The 16,911-nt window shown below is 38.8% G+C and overlaps 1 protein-coding gene across 24 annotated transcripts in view; it reads right to left on the reverse strand.

The window, feature by feature from the left end:
- Positions 1-16,911, reverse strand: part of ATG4C (autophagy related 4C cysteine peptidase) — a 98,377-nt gene that overhangs the window by 40,520 nt on the left and 40,946 nt on the right. For 20 of the 24 annotated variants that reach the window (XR_007923616.2, XM_070078365.1, XM_008265139.4 and 17 more), the window contains 3 exons: positions 14,216-14,449; positions 9,709-10,039; positions 7,575-7,645 (listed from right to left, as the gene is read on the reverse strand). Coding sequence is in view for 23 of the 24 variants with exons in the window: in XM_070078365.1 (XP_069934466.1) it covers positions 7,575-7,645; positions 9,709-10,039; positions 14,216-14,449 (636 nt within the window). In the remaining variant the exon portion in view is untranslated. The remainder of the gene's footprint in view (positions 1-7,574; positions 7,646-9,708; positions 10,040-14,215; positions 14,450-16,911) is intronic. The other 4 variants (XM_070078371.1, XM_008265143.4, XM_070078372.1 and 1 more) reach the window with 1 other exon arrangement.

The following is a 16,911-nucleotide window of genomic DNA, read 5'->3' on the forward strand; positions in this document are numbered from 1 at the left end:
TTATTTTTGAGAAGTCAAAAATAAGAGAATCAAAATAAGAATCAAATAAGAGAATCAAAAATTAGAAGTCAATGAAGAAGTTTTGAGGGGTATTTTTTTTGTTGTTTTGAAGGAAAGGAATGTCCTGAACTAAGATGAACAGTCTAGTTCCCATACTGATAAAAGACTGTAGGGGCAAGGGCTGAAGCATGGAGAACAGTTAGAGAGTCACTGCAGTTATCAAAGAAGAGCTGATGGTGGCTTGGACAAAAGCAGCAATTAAAAATAGGAAATGGGGCCTGTGCTGTGGCACAGCAGGTAAACCTGCCACCTGCAGTGCTGGCAAGGCATATGGCCGCCGGTTCTGCTCCACTTCTGATGCAGCTCTATGCTGATGGCCTGGGAAAGCAGTAGAAGAAGGCCCAAGTGCTCGGGCCCCAGCACCCACGCAGGAGACCCAGAAGAAGCTGCTGGCTCCTGGCTTCAGATCAGCTCAGCCCTGACCATTGCGGCCATCTGGGGAGTGACACTGCGAAGGAAAGATCTCTCTTTCTCTCTTTCTGTCTCTCCCTCTTTCTCTATAACTCTTCCTTTCAAATAAATTAATTTAAAAAAAAAAAAGAAAAGAAAAGAAAATGGCCATAAGATGGTCATGTGGAGGTGGTGAAAAACGACAAGTTCACATATCTTAAGATAAAGTAAGGACTATCATATGTTCGATGTGAGGCAGGTGTCCTGGCAAATCAGGTTAAGTTACTGCTTGGAAAGCTCACACCCTGTATTGGAGTGCTAGTTTGAGTTCATTACTCCACTTCTAAGTCAGCTCCCTTATAATGCACCTGAAAATAAGGGGACATGATGACTCAAGTTCTTGAGTTCCTGCCATACCACGGGAGACCTGGATGGATTTCCTGGTTCCTGGCTTCAGCCTGGCCAGCCCCAGCTGTAGAACTTTTCACGCTTGTGCTCTCTTTTCCTCTATCACTTTGCTTTTTAAATAAATATGTTTAATGTAACATTTGAGAGAAAAAAAAGTCACAGGTGACTGAAGGGCTTTGGTGTAAGCAAACTAAGAGAGTTATCATTTACAATGACAGGGAAGATGGAAGAAGGAGGAAATTTAGAAGGGAGGATTGGGAATTCAGTTTTAGACACTGTACGTTTGAGACACTTGTTCAATATGCAAGTGGAGAGGTTGAGTAGGCATTTAGGGAAGTAAATGACTGGGGTTTGGAGAGAGAACCGGGATTGACCCATAAATTTGGAGTTGCCAGGACACAGAAGGTATTGAAAAGCCATAATACTGGGTGAATTCAAATCAGTGTAGACAGAGAAGTCTTACAACTGAGCTCTAAAAACACCAATACTTCTAAAGATCAAGGAGATGCAGGGCCAACAAGGGAGACTGTAAAGAAGTAGACAAGGAGGCCGGCGCCGCGGCTCACTAGGCTAATCCTCCACCTTGCGGCGCCGGCACCCTGGGTTCTAGTCCCGGTCAGGGCACCGGATTCTGTCCCGGTTGCCCCTCTTCCAGGCCAGCTCTCTGCTGTGGCCAGGGAGTGCAGTGGAGGATGGCCCAGGTGCTTGGGCCCTGCACCCCATGGAGACCAGGATAAGTACCTGGCTTCTGCCATCGGATCAGCGCGGTGCGCCGGCCGCGGCGGCCATTAGAGGGTGAACCAACAGCAAAAGGAAGACCTTTCTCTCTGTCTCTCTCTCTCACTGTCCACTCTGCCTGTCAAAAATAAAAAAAAAATAATAATAAATAAATAAATAAGAAGTAGACAAGGAAGCAGAAGGAAAACCTGAAGAGTAGTGTTCTGGAAATCAAGTAAACAAAATATTACAAGGAGAAGGAGGAAGTAGTTAACTGACCAATGAGAGATGTGGGACTGAAAAATGAGCGCTGGGTTTAGCAAGATTAAATTATGGATAAATGCAGTTTTGATCAGAGTTGTGGGTATGACAGCCCAAGAGAAAACAAGAGAATTTGATGAAAGCAAATACAGGCCAAAATTTTTATTTTATTTTGCTCAAAATATTTTTATTCAAAACTATTTGACACATTCCCTGTCTGTTTAACCAAATTCTTTTGTTCTGCCCAGAAGACTCAATTAACAAATTCTGCCACTTTTATCCCAATACTTTCCTTTAAGTTCTAAATTCAGACTGAGCAATTATATTCTTCTGTATATCAGCTTCCTCATCTCCCATGGTCAGTGTAAATCTTTTATCTCCAAGGGCCACTTGGATATTTTAACATTCATCGATCACACAAAATTACCAACTTAAAAATTAGTCTGCTGCAGATTTATTGAATTTCTACTCCCACCTGCGGTTGCCTTGGAAGAGCCAGACAAAATGATGTTGCAGGCCTTATACAGCCTGTGGGCCGGACATTCCCTACCTCTAGAATCAATGCAACAAAAATGCCACAGTCGTTCTCCTTTATCAAATGCCTCTTACCCTTCATCTTTATTCAACACACATTTATAGAGGAACTGCTACTTATGGATGCGTTTTATGCTAGGGGAGAACCTGATTTCAAAGAATGCCTAATTCAATCATTTTGGCAGCTTTCTTCCACTCCCAGCAGGTAAGGGCTATGACAGCACAGCTCTGTAACGGAGGCTCATCACAGTGGTGACTCAACCACACGATTCTGATACCTTCCCTCTACTTCAATCACCTTAGCATTCACTGGACTACGGGGAGAAAGAGACGATTACATGGGGCTATCACCAATGTAATGCACCATATTCAATAGAATAATTTCCAAAATATATAGAGGAAAAATAAATTAATTCTGCCTGAAGAGAGTTGGGAAGAGCCTCAACATAGGTGAGCCTTTTGAGCATGTACCTGAAAACTGAGTGTGAGTTAAGAGGCAGTCTAGTAATAAGGGACATTCCAAGAAGAGACAATACACTGCACAAAGACAGAGAAAAATGTTATAACAGCATGTCCGAGGAACGGCCAGAAGGTTGACAGTACTTTTTGTACTAGGTAAGGAAGACAGTATTGGAAGGTGATATCAGACATGCAGCTCAAGACAAACTGAGAAGAACTTCATGGACTTTACATGCTCAGAAAACTTGATATTAGAGTTAATAGGTAGTCACAAGTTTTTAGATTAAAGGACACGATCAGTATCTTTTGGTCAGATGCTCAAAAAAAAAGAAAGAAAGGCAGGGAAATCAAGTTTAAGTCCATGTTAGATATAAGGGTCTGATATAAATCAATGAGAGTAATGATAACAGATATCAGATCATTTTTAAAAATATAATTGATAAACTTACTGATTGGCTAGATATTTATTTATTTATTTATTTATTTAAAAAAAATTTTTTTTTTGACAGGCAGAGTGGACAGTGAGAGAGAGACAGAGAGAAAGGTCTTCCTTTGCCGTTGGTTCACCCTCCAATGGCCGCCGCGGCCGGCACACCGCGCTGATCCGGTGGCAGGAGCCAGGAGCCAGGTGCTTTTCCTGGTCTCCTATGGGGTGCAGGGCCCAAGCACCTGGGCCATCCTCCACTGCACTCCCTGGCCACAGCAGAGAGCTGGCCTGGAAGAGGGGCAACCGGGACAGAATCCGGCGCCCCGACCGGGACTAGAACCCGGTGTGCTGGCGCCGCTAGGCGGAGGATTAGCCTAGTGAGCCGCGGCGCCGGCCTCTGATTGGCTAGATATTAGCAATGCATAAACAGTCAAGAATGAGGGGGTCCTACATTGAATATTCATGTGGATGTGATACTATTAGGAGAGAACAGAAAGGGGAAAAGGTGAAACAGAAGGAAATGATAAATTTAGTTTTTAAAATGCTGAATTTGAAGTCCTACTAAAACACCTAGGTAGACAGGCCGGCTAAGCTGGTAAAGCTGCCGCCTGCAGTGCTGGCATCTCATATGGACGCTGTCCCAGCTGCTCCACTTCTGATCCAGCTTTCTGCTATGGCCTGGGAAAGAAGTAGAAGATGGCCCAAGTCCTTGCCCCTGCACCCACATGGGAAGACCTGGAGGAAGCTCCTGGCTCCTGGCTTCAGATAGGCACAGCTCCAGCTGCTGTGGCCAATTGGGGAGTGAACCAATGTATGAAAGACTTCTCTCTCTGTCTCTCCTCTCTCTGTATAACTCTGACTTTCAAGTAAGTAAATAAATCTAAAAACAAACAAACAAACACAATACCTAGGTAGAGACATTTGGAGGGCAACAGAAAATGAGTTACCTCACAAGCAGAACTAGAAATGTAGTTTTAAAAGCCTTAGTGTAGGGGCCGCACTGTGGCCTACGTAGTAGGCTAAGCCTCCACCTGCAGCACTTTTATCCCATATGGGTACCAGTTCATGTCCCAGTTACTTCTCTTCCAATCCAGTTCTCTTCTCTTGGCCTGGGAAAGCAGTGGAATGCTTGGGCCCCTGCACCCACGTGGGAGACCTGGAAGAAGCTCCTGGCTTCAGATTGGCCCTGCTCCAGCTGTTGTAGCCATTTGGGAAGTTAACCAGAGGATGAAAGACCTTTTTCTCTCCCTCTCTCTGTCTGTAACTCTGCCTCTCAAATAAAAAAATATTAAAAAAAAAAAGTCTTAGTGTACGGGTGGACATTTAGTGCACAATGGTTAAGCTGCCAGTTGGGACACCAGTATTCAAGCTCCAATCTCTAGTCTAGCTTCTAGTTAATGCGCATCCTGGAGGCAGCAGGTGATAGCTCAAGTACTTAAGTCCAGGAGACCTTGATGGAGTTCCTGGCTCCTGGGCATTTAGGGAGTGAAAAAGTGGACAGGAGGTCTCTTTCTCTCTGCATCTCAAGTAAAATAAATAAAAATTTAAAAATAAATAGATTTGAGGGAAAATAAAGTCTTAGTGTACAGTCACAGTCCTAAGTATTTATTTATTTATTTATTTACTACATATTTATTTATTTATTTCAAAGTTAGAGTTATAGAAAGAGAGGGAGAGACAGAGACCTTTCATCTGCTGGTTCACTCTCCAAAAGGCTGCAATGGCCGGTGTGGGCCAGGCCAAAGCCAGGAGCCAGGAGCGTCTTCCAGATCTCCCATGTGGGTGCAGGGATCCAAGCAATTGGGCCTTCCTCTGCTGTTCTCCCAGGCACATTAGCAAGGAGCTGGATCGGAAGCGGAGCAGCCAGGACTCGAACCGGCGTCCATATGGATGCCAGAGTAGCAGGTGGTGGCTTAACCCCCATTGCCACAATGCCAGCCCAGTCTTAAGCCATGGAAATAGATGCAAAAACAAAGGAATGCAAATGAAAAGAGTGAAACAAATGGGGCCGGTGTTGCGGCTCAATAGGCTAATCCTCCGCCTGCGGTGCTGGCACACGGGGTTCTAGTCCCAGTCGGGGCACCGGATTCTGTCCCGGTTGCTCCTCTTTCTGTCCAGCTCTCTGCTGTGGCCCAGGAGTGCATTGGAGGATGGCCCAAGTCCTTAGGCACTGCACCCCATGGGAGACCAGGAGAGGCACCTGGCTCCTGGCTTTGGATCAGCGCGCCATTGGGGGGTGAACCGGCCGTGGTGGCCATTTGGGGGTGAACTGGCCGCGGTGGCCACTGGGGGGGTGAACCAACGGAAAAAGAAGACCTTTGTCTCTCTCTCTCACTGTCCACTCTGCCTGTCAAAAACTAAAAAAATAAATAAATAAAAATAAAATAAAATAAAAAAGAGTGAAACAAATGGAATGTGAAACCCTTAAAAACACTAATGAAGACAGAAGAGGGAAAAAAAATCATTGACAGATTCTGACTTCACCTAAATCCTAATTGAGTCTATCAAAACTACACTTATAAAATTCTCCCTTTAGGATTCTTAAACATGAATAACAATTTTAAGAATTACTTCAAATTACATAAACTACTTATATAATGAGGAACTTTGTATTGTTCATTTAATTAAGTAACTACATAAGAAAGACTGAGACTGATAGCTATATAAGCATAAAAAGGTAAATTTATTTAATGACTGCTTAAGCACATCTTTAGGCTTAATCAGAACTCTTAAAGCACATTTTATTTGCAAGACTACCTACCTGAAAAATACAGTACCTGTAAAACTATACATTCATCTGAAAATTTTTAACTTTCATTTTCATATGGTTATAATTATGGCTAACAATCTTTCTTTAAAAGGAAATTAACCTTAACTAAAGGTAAAATTAAATTGTATTTGGTAACCATTCTTTCCACACAACAAATACTGGTGAGTTATCAGGGTAATCTTAAACACTTTGTATATATTCTTATATTAAACATGAATGAAATGTATTTAACATCTCTAAAACATTAATATATTTCATTCTTAACAGTATTTCTAAAATATTAAATAACAGAATGAAGTGGCTTCATTGAAAGAACTTCTTTCATTGAAAGAACTATTATTTTATTAGGAAATTAAAATCTCTATTTTATCCCCAACAGAGTTCCAAATTACTACAGAAATTGATCATCAATCAGAAAACCCAAAATAAACAAAAAAGCAAAAGTCTGAACAACAGAAGTAGGCAGTTAGCCCAACAATTAAGATGCCCACATCATGGGCCTGGCATTTTGGTGTAGTGAATAAAGCCACTGCCTGCGATGCTGCTGTCCTATACGGGTGCCAGTTCAAGTCCCAGCTGTTCGACTCCCTTTCCAGCTCCCTGTTAATGGCTTGGGAAAAGCAGCAGAGGATGGCTTAAGTTCTTGGGCCCCTGCCACCCATGTGGGAGACCTGGAAGAAGCTCCTGGCTCCTCGCTTTAGCCTGGTCTGGCTGTTAACAGCCATCTAGGGAGTGAACCAACTGATGGAAGATCCCTCTGTTTCTCTATGACTTGCCTCCTCTCTCTGTAACTCTTTCAAATAATAAATAAATCTTTACCAAAAAAAAAAAAAAAAGATGGCCATATCCCAAATAGGTGAACCTGGATTCAACTACCAGCTCTAGCTCCTAATTCCAGCTTCCAATTAATGCAGACTCTGGGAGGAAGCTGTGATGGCTCAAGTAAATGATCCATGTGATCTCCTGTGATCCACATGGGAGACACGGGAGCATTCCTGACTTCCAGCTTCTGCCCCAGTCCAGCCCTGGCTGTTGCAGGCATTTGGGGAGTGAACCAGTAGATGGCAGATTTGTCTCTCTCTTTAGCTCTTTCTCTGACTCTCTGGCTCTCAAACAAATTTTTTTTAATGTTTGTATCTGGACAACAACTGCATCATTAGGCATTAAATGATTTACTAAAGTACATACTCAGTTTTCGTAAGATAAACTAAAGATTGTCTTTTCTTTAAAACACATTCACCAGTGAGATGGTAATTGTTACACATGCTGCCCAAGTATATACCTATGTTAAATTTTCCCATCTATCTCTTTTAAAGTAGTTATTTTAAATCATGAAATTTTGAGAGTTTATTTTAACATTGTATTTAATAATTCAGAGAATATACTCAATCAAAAATATTTAATAAGTGCCTACTAAATATAGGGTGCTATGTAGGAATATGCTACTGTCCTAATCATTTACAGTATAAATGGGAGGATAACCTAAACACATATGAAAAGTTTAAACAACTAAAACAGACAAAAATTAGTATTATTTACATCCATTACCTGTACAATCCTGTGCAACATAAACCGTTATCCCTTGTAAATCAGGGTGTCTTGCTTCTTCAACCGCTTTTCTAAGAAAATAACAAGTGTCATCCTTTAAAATCTTAACTAGCATTTCCAGGTAGCAACTAGGGATATCATTTATGAGAGAAAAAAAAGACCATCATTTACCTGACTTTCCTACTTAACCTACAGTATCTGCTGCAAAAACTATCATCTGCACAGTTTTAGAAATCAAGTTAAATTTTTCAAACTCAAATATTACACTAAAGTACTAAAGGAACACTAAAACTAAGTTGTATCATATGTGAAAAAACTTTGGGTATAAGGACATACCCTCCTCCCAACCACTCAACTGGCTATATTAAGCATTTTCTAACCAGTGGTATTACAACATGCTTCAAGATTTGTTCACAGAAGTGAATTACTACGTTTGTACTCTGGTACACTTATAATTTTTCTTCAAACAATAACATGACTATCTTTTCCTTCATTCAAAAACATATGATTTGAAAATATGAATTTCTTAATTTCAAGTCTTGGAATACTAAGTAAAACTGCAAATTAAAAAATATTTCTGGCCGGCGCCGCGGCTCACTTGGCTAATCCTCTGCCTGTGGCACTAGCACCCGGGGTTCTAGTCTCGGTTGGGGTGCCGGATTCTGTCCCAATTGCTTCTCTTCCAGTCCAGCTCTCTGCTGTAGCCCAATAGTGCAGTGGAGGATGGCCCAAGTGCTTGGGCGCCTGCACCCGCATGGGAGACCAGGAGGAAGCACCTGGCTCCTGGCTTCGGATCGGCGCAGCACGCTGGCTGTAGTGGCCATTTGAAGGGTGAACCAACGGAAGGAAGACCTTTTTCTCTGTCTCTCTCTCTGTCTAACTCTGCCTGTCTAAAAAAAAAAAAAGAAAGAAAAATATTTATCAGTGAGTTTAATGTTCCCAATGGTGTACAAGATTCGAAAAAAATCACAATAACAATCTGTAAAAGAAAATTATGCAAATTGGGGAAATACAATTTTTTTAATTTAACTGTGTCTTTATAATTCTTTAACTGATAATGCCCTATTATATGCATGTTCCTATGTTAGTATAAAAAAGAGATTGGAAAACTATGCCCCTATAGCCAGTTTTTGTACCACCAGCAAGATAAGAATGTTTTTGACAGTTTTATAGGATTGAAAGGAAAAAAAGAAGAAAAATGGGCAACAGAAATCTTATCAGACCTAAAAGCTAAAATATTTACTATTTGCACTTTACAAAAAACAGATCTGGAATGGTAGAAACTATGCTTTAAAAATTATGTTTAATAAATGTCACAACAATCTGGAATTGTCACTATTAACAATCTAATTAATAACATTAGGCACACGCTTTTTCAACCATAAGCATCTAGCCTGTGAAGGATAAATACATTAATACAGAAAAATGCTTTGTAATAATTTTAAATTTAAATATGATTATAAATGTAGTAAATTCACTGTAACACACTATGCTTATATGACCTATTAATGATTCAGTTTATTTTAATAATGGGACACACAACAAATTAAGCTTTCTTAAAAAAAATTTTAACATCCAAATAAATCGTACGAAAAGGTGAAAAGATATAGTGAAATTAAATTTTCAATTTTTTTCTAACCACCCAGAATGTCAAAGACCCTTTATTTTTTCTGTTATATAATTAGAATATTAATAGTCCCATACATTTACAATTCACAAGAATCTGATGTATGCAAAGAAATGTTGAGAACATCAATTTTAGCTATTTTTATTGACATTTCATTATACTATTAGTTCATTACAGCCCCAGGTAACTATTTAAGAAAAAAAAAAAAAAAAACTATGCTACGTATATTCCAAGGTTGAAAGAGATGTCACTTTTTTAGAACATCTCCATAAGCTAATCTAATGAGACCCTGGATATTTAAACCTAAGAACAAGAGAAGAAAAACTGGTCAGTAGATAAATTAAATGTAACTAGTGTTGCAATACACTGTTTTTTCCCCATTAGCAAATATGAGCTCTTTTATGAACATAGTTACATTTTTAAAGTTCCAATTATATACAGGCATTGCAATCTAACTCTGAGCTTGAGGACCTTTGTAAAACATGAAAGGTTTTAAAACAATTATACCTTAATATGTGAGCAACTACAGCTGGTCCATACCAATCTCCAGCTTTCTTCCCAGACTTCTTTCCATATTCTATTAGTTGATGTAAGCCAAAGGCCGCCAGGGGGGAGTCACCAAACCAAGAGATGATTTTCCTATGACAAATTTCATTTTCTGTCTCGTGATCCTCAGAACACTTCCCGATTGTTTCCTTCAGACAAATTGTCGGAGTTTTGAGTTCTCTTTCCCCTGAAAGCGAGGCTTCAAATGATGCAGTAAATTTTTTTACGGTGTGAGAAGTCCACGATTCAGAGTCTGAATTTTCAATGTTCAAAGCATCAGGCCAGGTCCAAGCTATAGTAGTTCCAAAGCAAGGTGTTCAGATTTTTTAACTAGTTAGATTTCAACAAATCTACTAAAATATGTAGGTAGAATTTACAGTTACATGGGTCACTAAACTAAAATAGTAAACTCAGGAATATGTAAATACACAGAGAGAGAAAGTAGATAATGATTGAGTATGGAGAAGTATTGGAATGTCTACTAATGGCTATAGGTTTCTTTAGGGGATGATGAAAATGTTCTAAAATTAGAGTAGGGTCATAGTTTCAGAACTCTATAAATAGCCTAAGAACTAATTAATTGTTGACTAAATGCATGAATTTAGGGTACACGGAATAAATCCCAATAAAGCTGCTTAGAGGCAGACATTTGGTCTAGTACTTAAGATACCTGAACACCTTATCAGAGTGCCTGGGTTCATTTCTCATTTCTGTCTCCTGACTCCAGCTTCCTTTTAGTGCAGATACTGAGAGGCAGCAGTGACAGCCCATGTAACCAGGTTCCTGACACCCACAAAGGAGACCTGGAATGAGTTCCCAACTCCCAGCTTCAGTCTCAACACAGTCCTGGTCATCAGGGGCATTTTGGGGAGTGAAACAGCAGATAGGAGCATGCTCATGCAGCCTACTCTCTCACTCTCTCTCAAATAAATAAATTAAGTTTTTAAAAGACTTATTCATTTGAAAGGCAGTTACAGAGAGGCAGAGAGAGAGAGAGAGAGGTCTTCCATCCAATGGTTCACTGCCCAATGGCCACAATGGCTGGAGCTGGGCTGATCCAAAGCCAGGAGCCAGGAGCCTCTTACAGGTCTCCCATGCAGATGCAGGGGCCCAAGCACTTGGGCCATCTTGTACTGCTTTCCCAGGCCATAGCAGAGAGCTGGATCAGAAGAGGAGCAGCCAGGTCTTGAACAGGTGCCCATATGGGATGCTGGCACTGCAGGCGGTAGCTTTACCCACTGTGCCACAGCAACGGCCCCAATAAATAATGTTTTGAAAGAAAAAAGCTCCTTTAAAAATGATACAATCAGAAAAATAAGTCAATATCAATAACTTTTATATCTGACTGCTTATATTATTCTCTGGACTTTTCTATAGTTTTCAGTTCCTAAAATGATAATATCTATATAATCAGGGGAAAACATAAAATCAAAAACAAAAGAAAAGATAGTAAATTCAGGTAGACAAGGGGAATTCTGTAATATGTTTTCCTGTAACAATGTTGAGATGGAAAAATCTTTTTATGCCATAACTAGACTGCTTATCAGACACCTAATCTCGACTATCCAAAGGCATGACAAAGATATTTACTAACAATATATGACATGAATAAATATCTTTGGAAAGTGGATTATGTTTTGATCACATATTAAAGCAGAAGTTTGATCACAGAAATTTTACATTTTTTAGACTACATTTTCCTACACATTCTTTTAGAATAACTACATATTTTTAAGGAGTAATACCAATTCTCTAGTAAATGAAAAGCTAATATAATCATGAAAGATCAAAGGTAAAAAAATTAAATATACCCATTACATCACTGCTTCTAATAACAAAAGTTATAGTTACTTTATATAAAAAGTTATTAAAAATACATAATTTTAAATTAAAATAAAACATAGATTCAAAGACCTAGTGAGGACTATTATATGATTCAATCATTGCCCTTGATTATACAAAACTACAAATAAAGTAACCCACAAAATCAGTTTAAAAATTCCCTTTCCAGGGGCTGGCACTGTGGCATAGCAGGTAAAGCCACCACCTGCAGCGCCGGCATCCCATATGGGAGTGGGTTTGAGTCCCGGCAGCTCCACTTCCAATCCAGCTCCCTGCTAATATGCCTGAGAAAGCAATGGAATATGACCAAAGTGCTTAAGCCCCTGAGCTCACTTGGGAAGCCCAAAAGAAGCTCCTGGCTCCTGGCTTTGGATCGGCCCAGCTCCAGCCATTGTGGCCATTTGGGAAGTGAACCAGCAGATTGAAGATCTCTCTCTCTCTCCCTCCCTCCCTCACTCTGTGTCATAACTCTGCATTTCAAATAAACAAATAAATCTTTTTAAAAATATTCCTTTTCCGGCCGGCGCCGCAGCTCACTAGGATAATCCCCCGCCTTGCAGCACCGGCACACCGGATTCTAGTCCTGGTCGGGGCGCCGGATTCTGTCCCGGTTGCCCCTCTTCCAGGCCAGCTCTCTACTGTGGCCAGGGAGTGCAGTGGAGGATGGCCCAAGTGCTTGGGCCCTGCACCCGCATGGGAGACCAGGAGAAGCACCTGGCTCCTGCCATCGATCAGTGCGGTGCGCTGGCCGCAGCGCGCCTGCCGCAGCGGCCATTGGAGGGTAAACCAACGGCAAAGGAAGACCTTTCTCTCTGTCTCTCTCTCTCACTGTCCACTCTGCCTGTCAAAAAATAAATCAATAAATAAAAAAATAAAATAAAAATAATAAAAAATATTCCTTTTCCTTATATTATTCACACCACTCTACAAAAAACATTCTAAGTAATTTCTATGGAAGCCTACTAAATATTTGTCATGCATTATAAGAATACTGCTTAACACTTTAAAAAAAGATGATAATATTCAGTAATAATTAGATATTACAGCTTAAAACAGTACACTAAAATCCCTTGACAAATGTTCACATTATAAAAATTGACTAATAGAAGGTGTTCCATTAGGAAATATATAGATAATATGTATATGTTAGATGTCAATAAAATTTTTGAGGATTTAAAAGAATATAATCAATTGAATGTAAATAATTATAGTCATATTTATAAAAATAATTTTAAAGAATTATCACTATGTAGGGAAAAATAAAGAAACATTAATTCTGGTTATTAACTCTTAAACTCTTAAGATTTAAAAAACATAAACAGGGTGGACATTTGAAACAGTGGTTAGGATGCTACTTGGGACACCTACATCCTATATCAGAATAGCTAGGTTTAAAGCCCAGTTCTACTTCAGGTTCCAGCTTCCTGTGGTGCCCACTTTAGGAAGCAGTGGATGATGGCTCAGGTAGCTAAGTCTCTGCTGCTCACATGCAAGACCTAAAATAAGTTCTACACTCCTGGCTTCAACCTGTTTGTTACAGGCACTTGGGGAGTGAACCAGTAAATAAAAGCTCTCTTCATGTTTGTCTCTCTCTCTCTTTCAAATCAAATGAAAACAAATAAAAATTATAAATTATCTCACCAAAATCACAACTATTCACTTGCCCAGGACTCACTGAATATAATCCAGAGTTCAACTAAAAGGGAAAGTAATGCCCCCAAAAAATCTAAAGGTTACTAAAATTTGAACTAAATTTCATGGTGATGATGAAAAATAAAAGGTATATTAGGGGGTCAGTGCTGTGGCGTATGCGGGTAAAACCATCACCTGCAGTGCCAGCATCTTATTTGGGCACTGGTTCGAGTCCTGGCTGCTCCACTTTCAATCCAGTTCTCTGCAATGTCCTGGGAAAGCAGCAGAAGGTGGCCCAAGTCCTTAATGGGCAACCTGGAGGAAGCTCTGGCCGTTGTGGCCATTTGGGAAGTGAACCAGCGGATGGAAGACCTCTCTCTCTCTCTCTCTCTCTCTTTCTCTGTCCCTACCTCTCTGTAACTCTGCCTTTCAAACAAATAAATAAATTAAAAAAAAAAAAAAAGGTATATCGACTGGTGCCGCGGCTCAACAGGCTAATCCTCCGCCTAGCGGCGCTGGCACACCGGGTTCTAGTCCCGGTCGGGGCGCCAGATTCTGTCCCGGTTGCCCCTCTTTCAGGCCAGCTCTATGCTGTGGCCAGGGAGTGCAGTGGAGGATGGCCCAGGTGCTTGGGCCCTGCACCCCATGGGAGACCAGGAGAAGCACCTGGCCTTCGGATCAGCGCAGTGCACCGGCCGCAGCACACCGGCCACGGCAGCCATTGGAGGGTGAACCAACGGCAAAAGGAAGACCTTTCTCTCTGTCTCTCTCTCACTGTCCACTCTGCCTGTCAAAAAAAAAAAAAAAAAAGGTATATTTATAATGTATTTTTAAAAGGGAATAATGAAAGTTATATTTGGCCACTCAGTTCAATAAAACTGTAATATGCCAGATTAGTTACACCTTCAGAAAATATCCGAGAGTCAATAAATTAATATCATGGAATTTTATGCAATAGACAAGATGGAGTTTAAACAACACAGATGTAATTTACCTCTACCAAGAAAGTGTAGTATAAGTCCTTGAGCCAACAACATCTGTCCAGTTCTCAATGTACAGCCCCAACCACAGTCAGTTGTCAAAGCTGAGCCTTCTATTTGAGGAAATTCTTCTCTGTAGGTCAACCATATTCTAGAAATGAAATCTTTACGAAATTCTTCTACATTTCCTGCAATTACATGATCTTCTATTGTACATCCTGATCTTGCAGGTAACATTTTATTTTCATCTACAAATTAAAAATACAAATTATAGTCTAAAGATAAGAAAGGAGATACTGATATTGTAATATTTCACCATAAAATATCTTGAGATAGTATTGAAGTACTGAATATGACAATCTTGCTAGTCTTTCTTTTTCTGATTTGTAAAAGGAAGATAAATTTTATCCTATCAGGCTGTTATGAAAATCAGCTGAGAATGAAAGCTGAAGTGTTTTGAACACTGTAGAAGTAACTAATGTAAAGTATTACCAGTAATATTATTGTTAATAATAACAATAATTATCAATATATAATCTGCCCCTTTATGAGAGAATAATATAAAAATTTCTTTTTACTTCACTTAGCTTAGGATATACATATTAAAGCTCTCTGAAGTTAATTTGCAAATAAAAATACCATATTTGTCAACATGTGTAATCATATAAGCTAGTTCTTCACATTAAATAAAATGTACATACTGTTATAAATATTACTCAAATTACAAAATCAAAGATAACTAAAAAGTAATAATATAAAATTCTTAAAATATAGTTACCCTTTTCTGCTCAAATACTATTTTTAAAAAATTCTTGCTAACCACTTATACCATTTTTGAGGCTTTTCCGAATATATCATCTCTAATACAAATTTTATGTAAAAGCTAAGGCCATCATTGTCCAATAATTTATAACACACTAGTGCTCAGAATGAACTCTCATTCCTTGATTCCTTGATTACTCTCAAGAAAATGTTAGTCATCTTTACAACCTTTAGTCCAAGTAGATCCCAATAAATGCTGATTAGTTTGGGTAGGTAAATAATAAACCTGCCTACAACTCTCAGTTCTAAGGATGTCAATTTCCAAGACTGTTCTGCAGAATGTTAAAGCTAAAAAAGTTTCACTTTGCTTTTATTCCTCATCCTCCCTACTACCGTCCCTTTCAAAGCCCTCATTCTGAAAAAAATTATAGTCACTCTAACTTTGGATACATGTATTCAGCTTAATGGAACTAAGTTGCTACATACAGTATTGATAACAGACAAATCAATCATAAATCCCCATTATCAATTTCTTTCTCTCAATATTATGAAAAATTTGAAGCTAATTATAGAAAAGTACCTATATTGAACATAGCACTAAAAATAGGTCCAGATTTTCCACTTTAGACATTTAAATTTGTTTTAAAATTAATACAATATTACATAATTCGTATCCCCTCCTGTGGCTTAACAAACATACAGTTCCTAACCTCCTACTTTGGAAAAGTAATTAATTCCTTATCATCTTAAGATGTAACCTCTTAATATTTACTATAAGTATTATTGGAATACTGCTAGTACTATCTGAATTCTGTTGTCCTTTAGCCTATAGTACTACTATAATACTGTCCCCAGTATTCTACTCTCCAACTGACTTTACTTTGTCACAGTCTTAATTAATTATATCCATAATTTTTAACCCACATTTCCTCCATTCCAGGTATCATGTGCTCCAAACGGAAAAGAATAGAATTATTTCCTATACCTCTGTATCTTCAGCACCAAGCAGTTCAGCCCATACTGTTTATTGCATATATATTGTTAGGTGAATATAAGATAAATGGAACAAAAGGAGGTAGGCTTTTGTTCTGTTTTTCTGCTTTTTGTTTTTTATGATAGAGAGATATAAGATCAAAGTTTATGGGAAATGGGGAAAACTCTAAGAAACCTCTACAGAGAATGGGAAAGCAAGCTGATAACAGAAATAGAACAGAACAGCTAGTAATCCTGAGGTCTCAGTCAAGGTTGATTTTCACAATCAAAAAAACACAATGAAACAAACTACTACAAAAAATAATCAGGATAAAACCAAATTGCAAAACAAACCCTCAAAGAACACAGCTACTTTACTTATTAGATATGGGATAAAATAAATTTTGCATGCCTTTTTTTAAAAAGGGAATGATTGAAAGCTAAACAAATAACAGAAAACAGACCAGGCACATATGAAAGTCTACCAAACAGAACTTCTGGAAATGAAAAATAACAGAAGACAGAAACTCGGTGTACAATTAAACAGCAAATTACACACAACTCAGGATACAATTAGGGAATCAGAAGAAAGAAAGAAATTACCAAGAACATAGTGCAGAGACAAAGTAATAGAAAATATGAAAAAACAAACAAATTCAGAGACATGGAGAAGTTTTAACAGAAAGATTTAACAGAGATGCGGAAAAAGAGAAAAGAAAAAATAGGGAACAACTATAATTAAAAGGGGCCAGCATTTCCCAGATTTTAAAAAGGACATGAATTCTAAGCAGAATAAAATGAAATACACACACACACACACACACACAAAGAACAGATCTTAAAAACAACGAGACAAAAAAAGTAGTAATGGAAAAGACCTTCAAAATTTTGAAGAGAAAATCTGCACATCTTGAAGTAAACAAAGATTTTTTAAAAAGAACATAAAAGCGATAATAATTTAATGAGTTTCTAAAAA

Source organism: Oryctolagus cuniculus, chromosome 7, assembly GCF_964237555.1.
Source record: "Oryctolagus cuniculus chromosome 7, mOryCun1.1, whole genome shotgun sequence".
NCBI lineage: Eukaryota > Metazoa > Chordata > Mammalia > Lagomorpha > Leporidae > Oryctolagus > Oryctolagus cuniculus.